The 16,832-nt window shown below is 36.4% G+C and overlaps 1 protein-coding gene across 1 annotated transcript in view; it reads right to left on the bottom strand.

Annotated features, from left to right (window-relative positions):
• smyd3 (SET and MYND domain containing 3) overlaps positions 1 to 16,832 on the bottom strand; it is a 344,242-nt gene that overhangs the window by 51,778 nt on the left and 275,632 nt on the right. The window contains exons 7-8 of the mRNA XM_088908819.1: positions 8,843 to 8,945; positions 4,983 to 5,093 (exon numbers count right to left, since the gene is read on the bottom strand). Of these exons, the coding sequence (XP_088764945.1) occupies positions 4,983 to 5,093; positions 8,843 to 8,945 (214 nt within the window). The remainder of the gene's footprint in view (positions 1 to 4,982; positions 5,094 to 8,842; positions 8,946 to 16,832) is intronic.

Genomic DNA, 16,832 nt, shown 5'->3' with positions numbered 1-16,832 from the left:
CAAATCCAATGAACTGCACTGAGATGATAACATTTTGTAAATCTTTTAAAAATCTGACTAGGACCTTAGTGACATTCCTTGCTTCAAAGTGACAGTTGAATTCAGTAGATGAGCAGAGCAGAGATTAGAACAAAGAGCTGTGTTAGAACGCAGGTTGCAAAAGAACAATTAGAAGCTAATTCCACAATGAAAAATACAGGAAAAGACTGAAATTCAAGTTTGACTCCTGAACCTATGAACAGAATAGCCGAGGCACAAGGAACAAGGAACAAGAGTATTATAATAAAAAGACAAAGCTGAAAATGATTTTAATACTTATTTAAATCTAAAGGGGAAGTGCAAATAGCAGCAATTTGTGAGTTAAAAGAATTTAAAAAGGGACTATTTGATCTCTTTATATGATTGGAATGTTTGAACCAAGTCTAATGATGGTTTTGGCCTCTGGTGTCTTTCTTGCTTACTGTATGTTATGCTTACAGTAAGCCAGTACTTTCTCTAATACAGAACATACGTTATCTGATACTGTATGTCATGGCAACAATCATAGATCTACACTATACTGTATTACTATCACTGGTCAAAATAATTACACAAAAATTTCACTCCATTAAAGGTATATATAATGCTTAAAACACTCCAGCACTCTACAGGTAAGAGATCAAGTATGTAACTGAATCTGAATATACAAAAAAACAGAAGACATTAGGCCCTCCAGGATTTGAGAAAAACATACTGCTTGCACTCCAACTTCCTATAAGGCAGCCTGCAGCTGTTCTCATTTGAAATCAATTTGCCATTTACTGTACTTTGCATCAATGTGACTATAACAGTGTGTATCCTGGCTGCAGACATTTAGAAATATGGGCCTGAACTGATTATACTCTGCTGGGACGGTTGTGCAAATCTAGTCTGGGAGATCTTGCACCGGGCCTGAGTGTACTGTACCAGGATTGTGGTAAACAGAATACATGCTTTGCCTGGCCACTTTAATTTGGTCTTGTTAAATAGACCATCATTTTCTTAAATAGACCATCATTATTGCAAATGCCATGTGGTGTTGACTCCACAACACTCTATAAAGAGGTTCAAGATGTTATTCCATTTACACATAAATATTTTCAAGCAGCTGTTGAAGAGAAGAAGGGTGAGAACTGTTATGATAAACATGTCATTAAGGTTCATCCTCAGGATATTAAACTAATACCAGTCGACAACTTTGCAGAACATACATAAGCAATGAAATAACATGAAGAAAACAAAACAAGACAAAATGTAATCTTGTATAGGGAACCTAGCAGCAGAAAAGTCCATTACAAATAAAATATAAAGTTTATAACTATAGTATACTGTTATTTTTCGGAAGCAAAAGTCTAAATACTTTCTATTAGTTAAGTCTTAGAAGTCAGTTATTATTCTTCGTATAATATACTGTATTTACAAGAACAAGGTAAATGTAATGCTATTATCACACCATTCAGCCAGAATATTCTGAGAAAAGCAAATACATCGGGCAGCTTTATTATCACAACTTTATCACAAGAGTAAGCTTTCTAAGTCGCACTCCAGACATTCAACTTCTGAGTGCTGATTCCACAGGACAGTTCAGCGCAAAAAGGGACACCAATTTGTGTTATCATACTGCAAAATGACTACCGTGTGTATATCATTGCACTCACAGCCTACCAGGAGTGAGAACTCTTTGTCACTCTCTGACATTGACAGATATAAAATTTCTAATAGCTGTAATTCTAAATTGAAACTGTCCTACTAAGCCTTATAGTGAGAATGGCTGAGCTTCAGCAATGGTATCCTTAGTTTATTAAGCAAACCATGAGTCTTGATACTGTAGGTGCTTGCGATATAACTGCAACTTAGATTGTCAAATGGAGATTGATTGACACAGATGAACCTGCTTTTTTTAAAAGGGACTGGTAAATATTTTAAATAACTCTGAACAGAATAAGGGCTAAAATTAGTGACATAAATACAATCAAAAGAATCATTCAGGCTTAACCCCACCAAATATATCACCACAGAATACACTGTACAGAAACAAGGGATCTTTGATAACGCTATACTTCAATGAGTTAAAAAAAACACAACTCCTTCATAAACACTACACAACATGATATAACAATGTACAGAAAAACCATTAGAAAATCAAATTTCACATAAACATACCAGGACCATTGTTAATGGTCCTTGTCAGCTCTCTAGTCCTTAATGATGTCTTCCATCATTTTCACCTTACTTCTCTCTACCTGAAGTTCTACTCTTAGCCTTTTGGGTGAAATTCTGTCTCGTTATGAACTGTTGCAAGTAATCACGTGCCAGTAATGACATTTGCACAAATAGCTGTAAGGAATTATGCATTTTGTCTTGTTGACTTGTGTAGTATTTATGAAGGACTTATGATAAAGGGTTACTAGATCCTCTACCACTTCGCTTGGGTGCTAGAGTGATATCATAACATATTAACAGCTAAGACGCCTGACATACAGTATGAAACAACTTACAACTGTGAGTGTTTGGTGCAATACACTACTTTTAAAAAGGTCACTGCAGTCAAACAATTGAAGTCATCAAAGACGTGACAGAGGCAAGCACCCCAAGACTTTTGTAAAAGCAAAGCAAGATGCTAGAATGTTCATACTTGGAAATCAGTTTTAATGTTTACATTTTTGTCAATGCCACTGTTCTGCTCTTAGATTCAATTTACAAGGAATGTACAGTACTTTTATTAAATAGCAAACTAAATTAAGAGACATTAGATTTCCTTTCTACCTTATAATCCCAATACGTATTCTTAACTTTGAACCAAAATGTCACTCCTGTTTGACACAATTGGAATTGTATTGATTGCTCACCATCTTATGAAGGCAGTTAAAATGAAGATACAGAAGAAACATACCGATAAATCATTGTTCATCCCTGAGGACATTGAAAGGTATTTAAAAACAGCCCCCTTCTAAACGTAATGATAAAATAAATCAAACTACCACACATTTAACTATCATTAGTTTGACATTGATTCTTACAACCAGTCATTAGCCTCTTTCTGTCATTCATTATGAATTCTCAGTCAATAGCTAACATGAGGTGTTTTATGCAGCATGTACTGTAGATCTCTATGGTGGTTGATGAGAAGGTTTTTTGAGAAGTATAGATACTTCATGTATTCCCGTTCAGGGAAATTCAAGAAAGGCTACAAATTACAGGAGCCCATTTGGCCCAACGAACACATTTGCTTTTTAGCAGCAAATTGACTGCAGGAACTCATTCAGTCAATTCTTGAAAGAAGCCAGGGTATGAGTTTCAACAGCTGGGTAGCTTATTCCAGATTCCCTCATCCCTTTGTGAATACTGGTCCAGAATTCAGAATTCCAAAAAAATCCTATTCTTCAGCCTACTATAGCTGAAGAAAATAATAAATAGCCCCATAGATCATAAGCACATTTTCAGCTGGATACCATGGCAGAGTGAATTTTCTCCACAGGACGTATCACACGTGTCACAACAACGCCATGTAAAAATACATGCAGTCCATGTTACATGTGAAAAAAAAAGTGTAAAATCGTAGAAGTCATCATTCATTGCTTTCATGGGACATACTTTATAACGTGGCAATGTTCATGTGTAATCTGTTGTAACAAGAATCATTACATTACAGTCAAAACTGGAAATATTGTATTGCTTCAGAAAGTATAAAGATGTAGCACTGGGGATTTAATGTACTGTTCTGTGCTGGTTTGCTTGAAAGAAGAAGTTATGAGACTGGTCATTTAAGTCCACATTGGAAGTTGTTGGATGCTTTCCTCTGTGTCTATGCGAGTTTAAAAGGGTTAAAAAGAAAGCTTCACATTCAAGGTGTCCCTGCTCTGCCACAACTCAGTGTTGTGATCACATAACAAATTGCCTGTTTTTACCACTTTTACATTCTTCCCAATTTGCAGTGCTACATATCCAGCAGGCATATCACCCTGCAACTCACAACTGGCAACCCACTGACCAGTACCTGGATGGGAGACCTCTTGGGAAAAACCAAGGTTGCTGCTGGAAGAGGTGTTAGGTGGGGCCAGCAGGGGGCGCTCACCCTGCGGTCCATGTGGGTCCTAATGCCCCAGTATAGTGATGGGGACACTATACTGTAAACAGGCGCCGTCCTTCAGATGAGACGTAAAACCGAGGTCCTGAGCCTCTGTGGTCATTAAAAATCCCAAGGCGTTTCTCGAAAAGAGTAGGGGTGTAACCCCGGCGTCCTGGCCAAATTTCCTATTGGCTCTTACCAATCATGGCCTCCTAATAATCCCCATCTATGTATTGGCTTCATTACTTTGCTCTCCTCCCCACTGATAGCTGATGTGTGGTGAGCATTCTGGCACACCATGGCTGCCATTGCATCATCCAGGTGGATGCTGCACATTGGTGGTGGTGGAGGGGAGTCCCCATTACCTGTAAAGTGCTTTGAGTGGAGTGCCCAGAAAAGCGCTATATAAGTGTAAGCAATTATTATTATTATTATACTGTAAGAGCCATGACAGAGAATATGCAAAGTCAATATGAAGCACAGTGGTACAGTACATTCATTCTTCACATCCTGATCACAAAAAATGTTTTGCACTATTTCCTCATTTCCGAAGGTCTGTTTTTGATTTTGCATTCTGGTGTCAGCTGTGCCTTCAAAACTCAGATACTGTAGATGTTTTGAGAAATTCACACACCACATTGTAAAACAATTCTAAGGCTGGACAAGGCACTCTTAGCCTTTTTGGTGTTCAATCACATGCTGCATTATAACAGCCGATGATCTGCAGGAAGACTGTGAGGGGTTTGTCCCAGAGCAGCACTGTGAAATTAGAAAGAGGCGACAGACAGCTGATGGACAGCTCTGCTGTGGCATCAGGGAGAAACGGCATGTCTGAGCAATCAGTGTGCGAGGTAGCAGAGATGAGCTGCACAGCGAGGAGTCTGTTTGTCCTTACCTTATTCCTTGTGTCACACTGCTGACATTCACAGACAAAGCAGTACTGATTCTGGAGCTGGGTTCTTCGCTCCTGGGCAGGTACCAGCACATCAATATAGCTGACAGTGAGCTGGGAGAAGAGAGGAAGACGTTGGGCGAGCAGCTATAACAAGGGCTTTTATTGTTTAAACCCCTTTATCTCAGGAAATTGAGTTCTTTCACATTTTCTTTAAACACGGCACTACAGTATGTGAACAAGAATGAAATCACACGCTTACAACCAGCAGAAGCCTCAAGCTCTAGTTAATAGCCTGCTTTATGGTGTAAGGCATAATTTCACTCCACAGTCTTTTGTTTTTGTGGATGTAGAGAGCAAAAAGGAATTACGTTGAAAATTCAATTTCTAAGAATAACACATGGTAAAAAAAAGACTTGTATCAACATTTCTTGATTCTATAGACATCCACCTGCATGAACAATAACAAACATTTTAAGAATATACAGTAAGCAAGGTCACAAATGAGAAGAGGTCATTCGGCCATCCAGCCCAAACAATTTAGTTGGTAGTAGCTAATCGATCCAAAGATCTCACACAGCTGTTTCATGAAATAAATCATGGTATTGACTTAACAAAGCTGGGTAGACCACACTTCCACACCCCACTTCCACATAGTTTCTACTTGTGTCCTCTGGTTTTTGTTTCAATGTTGGTCCACTGGGCTGACTTTGTCAATGCCTTTGACATGTTTGAATATACAATATGAATCAGGTTGCCTCGTGGTCATCTCGGGTGAAAATTAAAAAATGTGACAGTGAATGGTAGTCCTTTAAGACTAGGAAAGAAACCTGTCTGGACTGATTTCAGAGCAGCAATATCTATTTGTAACAATGTGACCAAAATACCACACAATATTCTTAACAAGGTCTTAAATTCAATCACACGAATAGAAAAGATGATCATAATATACAGTATTATTCTAATGACAATGACAATATCAAGATGTAGGAAAAGTGCGCTAGTAAAACTAATTTTCATCATTTACAGTAAATGTCCAATATTTTAGAAAGTAAGCCTTTTAGGAGAATATATAGGAAAGTTGTTATACAGTTATGTTACTATATACAAATGACAGAGCAAGGATGCCTGCTTCAACATGCAGCACGTTCTTCACCATCTTGAAAGGAGACAAAATGGAAATGTGAAATAATGTAGAATTAAGGAGTACATTTTATTTCAGTAAAACCTAACAAGGCACTGAATTTAATAGTTATTTAAACTGGTGTATCTTCCCAGATACATGTTCTCATTATGCTGTGAAGAAAATCATCCTCTGTCTAAAGTACTGCACTGTCACTAAAGGTCATTATAACGAGCTTGTTCCTTAGGTTCTTGTTTCTGCTTTTGCTGCAGTCTTAACATTTTTTAATAAGGTTCATAAAGCTTTTTAGGTTGTTTTTGTAAGTAGTACTGGTGGAGCAGTAGGTGGAATTCTCCCACCTAGACCACATTTTACAATCCAACATCTTAATAAAGTGACCAGAGATACTGTACTGTACGATAGGATGTGTCATTCTGAAACCAGGGTCCTGACAACTTTACAAAAAGTGTCCTTTTGTGAATGTACACTGGTGTCCTGGCTACATTCCACTGCAGTCTTGTACTGTACAAACTGGTGAAGCAATTTCTCACTTCTTAATTTTCTGTTCTATATACAGTACACTGAATTCAATATAAACTCAACATACTGTATCATATCAACTCAATATAAACTCAACAGTTTTTAAGTCTAAGCTCATTGCTACAAACACTATAACCACTCACAGGGAGAATAATGAAGCACAGACTGAACCTGACTTCACTTGCCCACGAACCTTCAAGACATTCATCTTTTAACACATCACAGCATACCCAGCTGTGTGCCAGAGGCTCAGTGCGAGTCCCTCACTGTTTGCACTGTTAGCCCAGGATATCACCGTGGTTTCCATCTCTCAGAGAGCTGAGAGTGCCCTGCCCGACTGTTCCCACTCTACAAAGACGTTGTGCACTACTGCTTGGGGAAAACCTGTTTAGAGTCAGATACTGACATGTCCAAAGCTCAAACCCCCAATGTCTGGATCATAGAGCTCAGCCTGTACTAGTTACTGGTTGAACTGCTTGAGAAGCCTTTAAGGTGTGCAAGTACTGTTTTCTTGGAAAAAGGAAGACATCTACAGAAGTTCAGGTGGGTAGCTGAGTCAGCATGCGTGGGCTGCAAAGGAACAAGTAATACGTTTATTCCATGCTGAAAAAAAAGAAGAAAGAAAACACAATGTTTCGGCTGTGGAGCCTTCTTCAGGTGTGGACATCTACAGAATACTATATTAAAACAAATATTAATGTTGGATTTTTAGGATTTACTGGTGCAAAGCATTACATAATCAATTGCATTGAATTGTTACAGAGAAGTAAAAATGCCTTAAAAATGTCCTCTATGATTCAGGGAATCTGATTTTACAAAGGCTAGTAGGCATTTTATGTTTTCTATGTTGGCCAGGTTTAATGGTTGAAAATGCCCTGCAGTAGTTCACATTTACTAATACATTCTCTACTTCCAATATATTATTCACCAAAGATTACAGCTTCATTGAGTTACCAAGGTGACATTATTTTGTCTTTCCAGTACTTTTTGCATGCAAAATTCAAAATTGCCGCAGGTTCATTTCTGCATTAGAAACCTGCAAATTGTCCCCGAAAACCTAACACAGACATTTAAATATTTGCAAAGGTACTCTAAGATCACATTCATTCAAAACAGACCTCTAATTATGTAGGCAATAAAAGAACCAAACTTCTATACTGTATGTTTACATTAAACAAGGAATAACACACACTATGTGATCTTTCCTTGATTTTTGAAGACGTACAGTACAGGTACCTTTCTTTTCACAGCCTTCAAAGGGTGTGTGCGACCTAAAGCCAGTGTAATAATTAACCAGGACAATCTTTCACTCAGGAAAAATAAGAATATTTAGCATCTCACTCTGTTTGTAGATTTTCATAAATGAAAAGTTAAGAAATGACTGCTGCTCAGACAGATCGTTTTATGGTCACGAACTGGTGAAGGTCACTGACAAAAAGCCCCAGCAGCAGCAGGGCAGACATCTAAGATTACTAGCATCTAAGGCACAGATGAATCTGAAACACTCAGAGGACAGCAAACAGAGAGAAGCCTCTCAGTCATAGTGTGGGTTTATTAATTACAACATTGATTTATCAGCAAGTGAGACATCTAGCCCTCCCTGTGTAAAAGCACAGGCACATTGATCATGTCTGCTATGATAGGTCAATGATAGTCTTGAATATTAACAAATCACTGCAATAAAATGCAGGCAGGATTGATGTCAGGGAGCCACAATTCCTGGAAGTGTTGTAGGGATCATGGTTATATTTAGCTTTTAAACTAGCCTTTTTCACATTGTGCATTTCAGTCAGTGATGAGGACAGGGCTTTTTTTCTGATAAGACTATCAAAAAGGAGAAATTAAGAATGAACAGATGGTACCCTAGTGATACTTCATACAAATGTATTTAAACAACAAGATGCAAAGTGTTAGTGTATGTAAAAAATAATTCTACTTCTGCCAGAGGCATATATGATAATAAATCCAAAATAGTTTTCTATGCAAGGACTAAATTTTGACAATATTAATTGAACCCAAATACCAAACAATGACTAGCTTTTTTGTGATATTGTTCTTACATAAATTTGAACTTGAGCTCTGTATTTTGGTATCCCAAAGACTAACAACTCTCACACAGCCAGGAAAAAAAGAGAGGGCGAGATTCACCCTTACACAATAATTCCTGTCATACAGGAGTGAACAAGACATGGGCTGTTACCTCTTCTGCTGGGCGGATCTCCCTGATTGCCCGGAGAAACAGACGCCTGCCCTGGAACACAATCACGCAGTTTGGGTCGCAGTCATGGTTCAGCAGTGACATGCTGTAGGATAAGAAGGAAGAGACATGTTTCTGTATCTCTGAAGGACTGTGTTAACGGCCTAGATCAAACATATTTGCTTTGGAAATCAAATATGGGAATGCGACAAATAAAACTTTGAATATTCCCTTTAACAAAACTTTCGGAGATGAAATCATTGGTACATTTACTTCTTCATTTTCACCAAGAGACAAAATTATCTTATTTTACAACAACATAAGGGAGTTAGGGGCGGCACAGTTTCCGAGTGGTTCGCAATGCTGCCTTGTAGCGCTGGGGCCTTGAGCTCAATTAATGTAGCGCTATCTGCATGGAATGTGCTTGTTCTTCTTGTCTACATGTGGACTTGCTCCTGGTGTTCTGGTTTCCTTCCAAAGTTCAAGACATTCTGGAAGGTTAACTGGCTTCTGTAAAGTCAGCAATTTGAGTGTGTGTTTCTGTGTCTGTGTGTGCCTTCGAGGGACTGGCATTCCAAACAGCGTGTATCTGGCCTTGCTCCTGTTGCCCACCGGGATAGACTCCAGTGCCCTGCGACACTCTATTGGATAAAGTGGAGGCTGAAGATTTAGAGCCCAGCTGGAATGAGACCAAACACAGTGGTCCCCTAGAAACCTGTATCAGGAACCATAGACATATGCTGTAGTATTTACGGGCGAGGTATCAAACCGATTTCCATGATGGGCTAGCACCCAAAACACATCAAGTTTTCTCAGTAGGATTCTGCCACCCAACCACAGTGTCTAAAACCACCAGTCACCCTAGTGTAACAACAACATATTTCAAGTTCACAGAGAATGATTGAAAAAGAAAATATTATCACTGGTAACTTAATTCAGCAGAATCAAAAATGTAAAATTAAGTTATATTAGGTGCTTTTACAATGTAAAAATTTAATTGAAGTAAAAGTTAAATTCTTTGTATGTAAAAATATACAATATCCTGCAATGACACGAGTCACATTTCAACTACCAAAACAAATAGGTAGTAATGCTAAATATATACTGTACAGTAAAAAGAAAATTAAGGAAAGGTATCCTACAGTATATTTTTGTGTAAGAGAAGGTGAAAGCTCCAGTTCTGTTGACATTAAAGGAGTTTCACGGGTTAAAATGTGAAGGTTTGCCTACTGTCATATACTTTATAAAAACAGAATCAAGAATAGTTTACTAACAATCTGCAACAATCAAACTAGGCCGTATCAGTTGTGAAATCTGAATCCACATATTTTCTATCTTCTATGCTGCTCTGTTTGTTGAGTCGTGCTACATTTTCTGCTGCACTGTGAAAATGACTTGCCCTTCCAATCCCACGGTAGAGAAAATAACCTCACCTCTCTTATATTAAAACTCTCTACGGGAGGCACTGGAAAAAGGATACACTATTATTAGGGGTTACAGAGTAGATGTGTTTCACTATTAGTTTTAAAATTGAAATAAAGAGAAAGTTATTTATTGTGTTATGAGTTCAATTATTTATGCCTAGGGAGCTTCAGCATCATCTACCATGAACATACTGCCCTCTTTGGACGGATGTCTTGGCATTGATAGGCAGTTCTCTCTCACAGAGAAGGCAGAAGTTTCTCAGAGAACTGCCATGTTACAGTTTCACTTTCGTCACAGCCCTCAAGTTCTGAGTGTCCAGTGTCCTAAATAAGAATCCACTTCTAAGAGACAGGGCATTGGAAGTAAGCCAGTGCCTGTCCGATGAACAGATTTGAACTAATTTTAATAAATGCACATTTTATGGCCTTGGAAAAGGCAAAACCCCTCAAAAACAGAGGGACTTGGAAAAACAGTACTGTGGCACCATGATATAAAATGAAATCACAGCAAGTAGGTGTATGCATAAATAAGAATTGACAATGCTTTTCTTAAATTTCTAAAATCAACAAACTCATAAAGATGGATAATTACTTTGAACAAATTATTGGAAAATGTTTAAATCAAAACTATTTCCATCCTTTCTGAACTGAGGCAGTCCATGCTTGTGTGTGTAAAGTTGAGGAAAAACTATTTTGAAGTACTTGTTCTACAGGGACGCCATGTACCATGTTTACAGCTAAAATCACAAGCCCAAGAGTCTGCCTATTTTCCTTTTACCACAAGGAAGCTGGAACATGAAGCCTGGGTATTGCTTGCATTACTAAAATATGTGTTCCTATGAAGGCCAGAAGCTCTCAAAATCACGGAGTAAGTAAATTAGTAATGGTGTATTACACTGGGTAAAAAACATCTCTTGCTTTGATCTCCACTGCTGTGTCCTTTTGAGAAGTTCTCATTAACTCATCAGCAATGGGTAGACCATATCAAGGTCCAACATATCTCCTAAATAACAGAACCCCAGCAGCCAGCTTACTTTATAGCCTGGTCTTTATCTTAGTGACACTTATTTGACACCCAAAGCAGTTAAATGAGATCTTTTAGTGGGAGAACTTTACCTTGCAAATAGAAACACATTAGCAACCCAAATGGACAGGTCGCCAGGTAACATTGTAGAAATTTCAGAAAGATTGTTTACAGTGAAAAGTATTGGGGCATACTGTCATTGTCAAGTTTGTCATTGTTGCAGTATACTGTACATGTACTTATGAAATGTGTATGTCCAAACAAAAAGATTAATATGAGGCAATAGTATTTACGTTTAATAATACTTATATTTTTCAGTATGAATTAAGAGGACCAGTGATCCAAATACAGCTCTGTGGTACTCCACTAATTACATTAAGCCAATTTGAGTATTAACCAATTATCTGTTCTCTTGGTTTTCTATTTATGAACAAGTTCTCAACCTAAAGACTTCCGTATCTTGAACGTCTAAAAGAACAAGCACCTCTAATTTGAGAATACCTTCTGAAAAACCTAAATAAAGCATATCAGATGCTTTGCGTGTGTCCATTACCGTTGTTATTTGTTCAAATAATCCTAAGAGGTTAGCTAGGCAAGACCTACTGTACCTTTTCTTAATCCATGCTGACTATTCCCTAGTATTTGATTTCCATATACAGTAGGTGATCCTCAAGGATACCATTGGGCAATGTGTATTTATTAGTCTTGACTACCTCAAACATGCTCCCTGTTCTATGCTGATACTGTTTAACAGAGAGCTTTGTTCTTCCTTCTGCTGTTTTGTTAACTTCTTCCTTGGTGAACACCTGAGTGAAACATTCATTTAGTACTTCAATAATGTTCCATGCATTATCTTAAACTTACCCATTATTGTCCCATTATTGTAAAATAAATTATTATTATAACCTCCATTGCAAACCATTCTTTGTGCTCTAGTTTTCTATTTACTATAGCACCCTTTAAACCAATTTGCCACAGACGCCTTTACAGATGTCTATAGCACTAAAAAATATAATACTTGTTGCCCACTGATCATGGAGGAAAGGAAAGACTCCTGGTTTCCCATATGGGTACTGGAATGTTCTTTGAAGGTAATTCCTGCAAGGATGAGTCACTGTAGAGCAACACCTGAGATTTGATTAATTTCCTAAATGAGTACCTTGATTACAGACAATTAAAATTATGTCTGATACCTGTGAACAGCTTTAGCACCCTCTGTAGGACAATGCTGATTTAAGCCTTGCTTGGCACCTAAACATGAATAGTTTCTGTTCTTTATCAATACAGGGTTTAATACAATACAATAACCCAGTTTAAGCCAAACAATCCTGTAGTAATTATTCAAATAACTCACACCCAAAGAAGGCTCCACAGCTGAAATGCTGTGTTTTCTTTCTTCTCTTTTCAGCATGAAATAAACCTATTACTTGTTCCTTTGCAGCCTACGCATGCTGATGCAGCTACCTACCGTAATTATTCAAATTATAATTTACTTGAAAAGTGTGCAACTTTAATCCTGCTTATATATATTGGGGACCAAATATAAAGAATTCTTGATTTACTTAAATAATAAGAAGTAATGAATAAGAAGAATAAGAAGTAATGTGGAATTGATGTTACCTGTTTAATATTTAGATTTTCTTGGAATAAGGATTAGAAATTGTATATACAGTAACATTCATCCTAAAGTAGAGGGTATGTTACTGTATGTTTTCAAAAACATTTTGGGAATTAACCACATACTACTGTAGATGTATCAAAAAGAAACTAAGGTCAATAAAAGTCATACCTTAACTGGATTGCAAAAGTCATGAATTTCTTTTTTTTTCATCTACTGTAATATCACAAAAGAAAGGGTTGAGGCTCAAAGCTAAATTGAAAATAAAACAATTCTATCTTGAACTACTGTAGGTTGAATTAATAGAAACAACATTTGTGTTTTTTTCTTTTGTCAGGAGATCTGCCTTTAAATAGTTTCATAGTGTAATATTTTTACCATAAAAGTGAAATTAAGCACTCAGATTAATACAGATATACAATACAGATTTAAGCACTTTACTTTGTAATTGTAGTTACAGTACAGTTCCTAATTTATTATTAAGTTAAATAACTTGTTATGCTAGTCAGTTTTCAAGTCTCTTAATTCACCAATATTTTTCACTCTTTCTTTCATAGTGCCCCAAACAGTTTTTTTTTTTATAAACAACAATATTCAGTTTTATGTTTTTTCATTCTTAAATCACTTATTTAGGTTGCCATGACAGGTTAAACAGGTTGCCATGTTTTCTGATTTTTCTTTATGGAAACTAAAGGGGTGAATACTGATACCATTTCTGGGGATCTCTCCTAATTTATTATTTAATTGAACAGAATGCACAAGCACGGTGGTGACATTTTCTTAAGCTAATTAGAGCAAGAGTCTTAACATTTCAGACGTTAAGTCATAATGTAAAAATCAGCAAGCCTGGACACAGGTCCAGGTACATTTTGAAAAATTAGTAAACTGAAAAATTAAAAACAGGGAAAATACAAAGAATATAGCACAGACATGTTGAGAAAAATCCCCTTTTACTGAAACATCATTGGCACCTTTCGTTGCTAAGCGACTTGAAATATCAATAGGAACACCAGACTTTAAGGAGACTTACAGGTACCTTCTATAAGTATTTCCAAATTACTATAGAAAGCCAAGATTTTCAATATACACTTCATACAACATTGCATCCTGCGACTGAAGGTGCCAGAACCACATGTGTACTGAACATCCATCATGATCTTGGTCTAGCTGACCTCACTACTTTTGTCCAATTTTGTTTCCAATCAGGTCACCACATTCCAGAAAAGATAGTGGTGCTCTGGAATTATTTCAGAAACCCACTTCATAGGTTTATTTTTCAAAGCAAAAAAAAGCCAAGCGGATTACCATCAAGGGTCTAGTCATTTCTAGACAGTGGGATAGCATTAGTCTTAAACGTTTTCTTCATGAAAAAGCTTCTTGTTTTTAGAGGATGGTATGGCAGGCAACATAGGTCTGTGAGTGGGCTTAATGGAGATCAGTAGAGCAACTGTTGGCAAGTTATTTCAAGAGAGATTATGGATTTCTGCGCTGCTTCACTCAGAACACCATATGGTCACACAAGATGTTGACATCCAAAATCTTTAGATTCACCTAAAGCCCTCAGGATAACTATAGAATGTACAGCAGGATGTTTCAGGAAAAAACAGAGCTGTTTTGAATTTAGAATTCCCAAGGAAATTGTTGCACTTCTGTTGCCAACGTGAAGAAATAAAATATGACATTACTTGTACAGGTACAGTATATCAGCAATTAGAAGACATAGTAAAATACAAAATTAAATTACACTGAAAAAATCTAAAATATAAAATTATATACTGTATACTGTATAATGGTTTTTATTTAATACTTTATATGTCTAAATACTTAGACTCTTTACTTATATTTGTAATAATTAAGAAAGATCTTTAATAAAAATTTTGAAATTCAAAAGAAGTCGTTTACTATGGTTTGGAAATGCCATAGAGCAAAAGCAAAAAGCAATTCTTCTCAGTTAAAGATTAAATGCATCACTTTATTCACTTCAAACTGCATTTCACTCTCCTTTATTAAAAGAGATACTAATTTAGAAAGATACTGTACATTTAGAATTTTAGTCATTTATTTCACTTAGACTATACTAAATTTTTCAGACAACCAATAAATTATTAATAAATGAGCTTTGGATTTTCTTTATGTTACACTGTATGTTAAATGCCACAAAATGGAGCAAAAAAGACAGTCTTCTTTGAACTTCTTCTTGAAACAAGCATACATTTTTATGTTCAAAAGAAATCATTGTAATATAGGATATTTATTACAGATGGCAGTGTAATTATGCATAGTGAATTGTCACTACCAGGATATACAACTAAAAAATTTGTATATTGCTAGTGCTTCCCAACATCCCTTGCACAGCTAGTTGCTGTCTTTCTATTGTACTGTTAGTTGTGTACCCAGAGCTTTAGCCATTTTTATGAGCCTTGTCTCAAAATATTTTGCTTTTTATCATGACTTCAAAGTGCCCATCAACCTGTTAGTGATACAAGTAAGAAATACTGTATTTACTGTATGAGCGTACTATATACTGTATTTAACTATCTTTACTGTATTACTGTCTTTACTAATACTGAACATAAATTTAACTTAAATTTTCTCTTAACAAATGACTTTCAAGGAATTGGTGTAATAAGGGTATAAAATTAATATTAATTAATGTGCCACTGCTGAAAAATCTTGGATGCCTTATTAAGATGTATGCATCTTCACATCCCATTACAGTAAACACCTTATAGTAGCATTTCAGTCCTATTCAAGCTTGCATCTCCAGAATAAAAATTAATGTGCTTCATCCCTTGAATTTCCTTAGATCTGTGATTTCTCTTTCTCACACTTTAGGTTACTATGATAGAAGGCATACTCAAAAATTAAAGAGGCAACTGTGATATTTACTGGATTACTGCTGTATCTATTGGACAATGTAATTGTGTTTTAACTTCAATATACTTTACAGTCTTGCCTGTTTGTATTCAGTAAATATAATAGAACACTCCTGCTTGAATAACTTAGTGTTTGGTGATTCTCTGCTGATTTCTTGATCTTTTTAATCATTGCATTATTGACTACACAGAGGGTTGTCAGCATATTACAGAGTCTGCTTATATTTGTGGTTATTAATACCTTTGAAGAGCACATTCTTTATGTACTGTAAGTACAGTGGTATTAATGAACTAGCCCATAATAAGAGTTGGATTTTTTTGTATGAATTCTGAACATTGGAAAAAAATATAATGCTATATGTGTCTTGACATATAGGTGGAGAAATACTCCTATTTAATTTTTCTAGTTTTTTATGCAAAAGATTAAATACATTACTGAGATTCTCTGTGTGAGTCTTAACTGTCTTCTTCAAGAATTTTTTTTAACCAAGAACTCAGTAGAGTAGCCAAAAGCCATTAAAAGTTTTTAATTTAGTATCAATATATTAATTGAAAAAGACACACAAAAGTGATACTAATCAGCCAATGCAAACTTTTTACACAAAGATGAGAAGAATGAAGAGAGCAAAGATAATTGTTACCCAAAGTAGGAATACAAATTTCAGAAGGTCTACCAGAGCAAGACAGATGCTTTTTTAAAACTCCAAATCTCCTGAAAATTCTTTTCATTTGGGATGAATGAAGATGAAAGATTAAAAAGCAATGAAGCTTGTAGCCACTGTTGTAAAAAATACATGTGTTCTTTAGTTATTAGAAAGCGGCCTATTTCTGATAAGGGACATGGCAACATGAAGCCCATCTCAGATGCATAGGGTACTTGCCAGTACTGGATCACACACATTAACACAGACAATATAAAAACCAATCAACTCAGCAAGTTGGGTTTACAGTACATGAACACAGAAGGTGCCTCAGTCTGCAATCAAATCCAGGCCCCAGGAGCTGTGAGACAGCAGCACTAACCATCATGTCACTGAGCACAGTCGAACAA

The sequence above is a fragment of the Atractosteus spatula genome, chromosome 2 (genome assembly GCF_055471065.1).
Source record: "Atractosteus spatula isolate fAtrSpa1 chromosome 2, fAtrSpa1.hap1, whole genome shotgun sequence".
Lineage (NCBI taxonomy): Eukaryota > Metazoa > Chordata > Actinopteri > Semionotiformes > Lepisosteidae > Atractosteus > Atractosteus spatula.
Note: the sequence above shows the minus strand (reverse complement) of the source record. Positions and strands in the feature narration are given on the sequence as shown.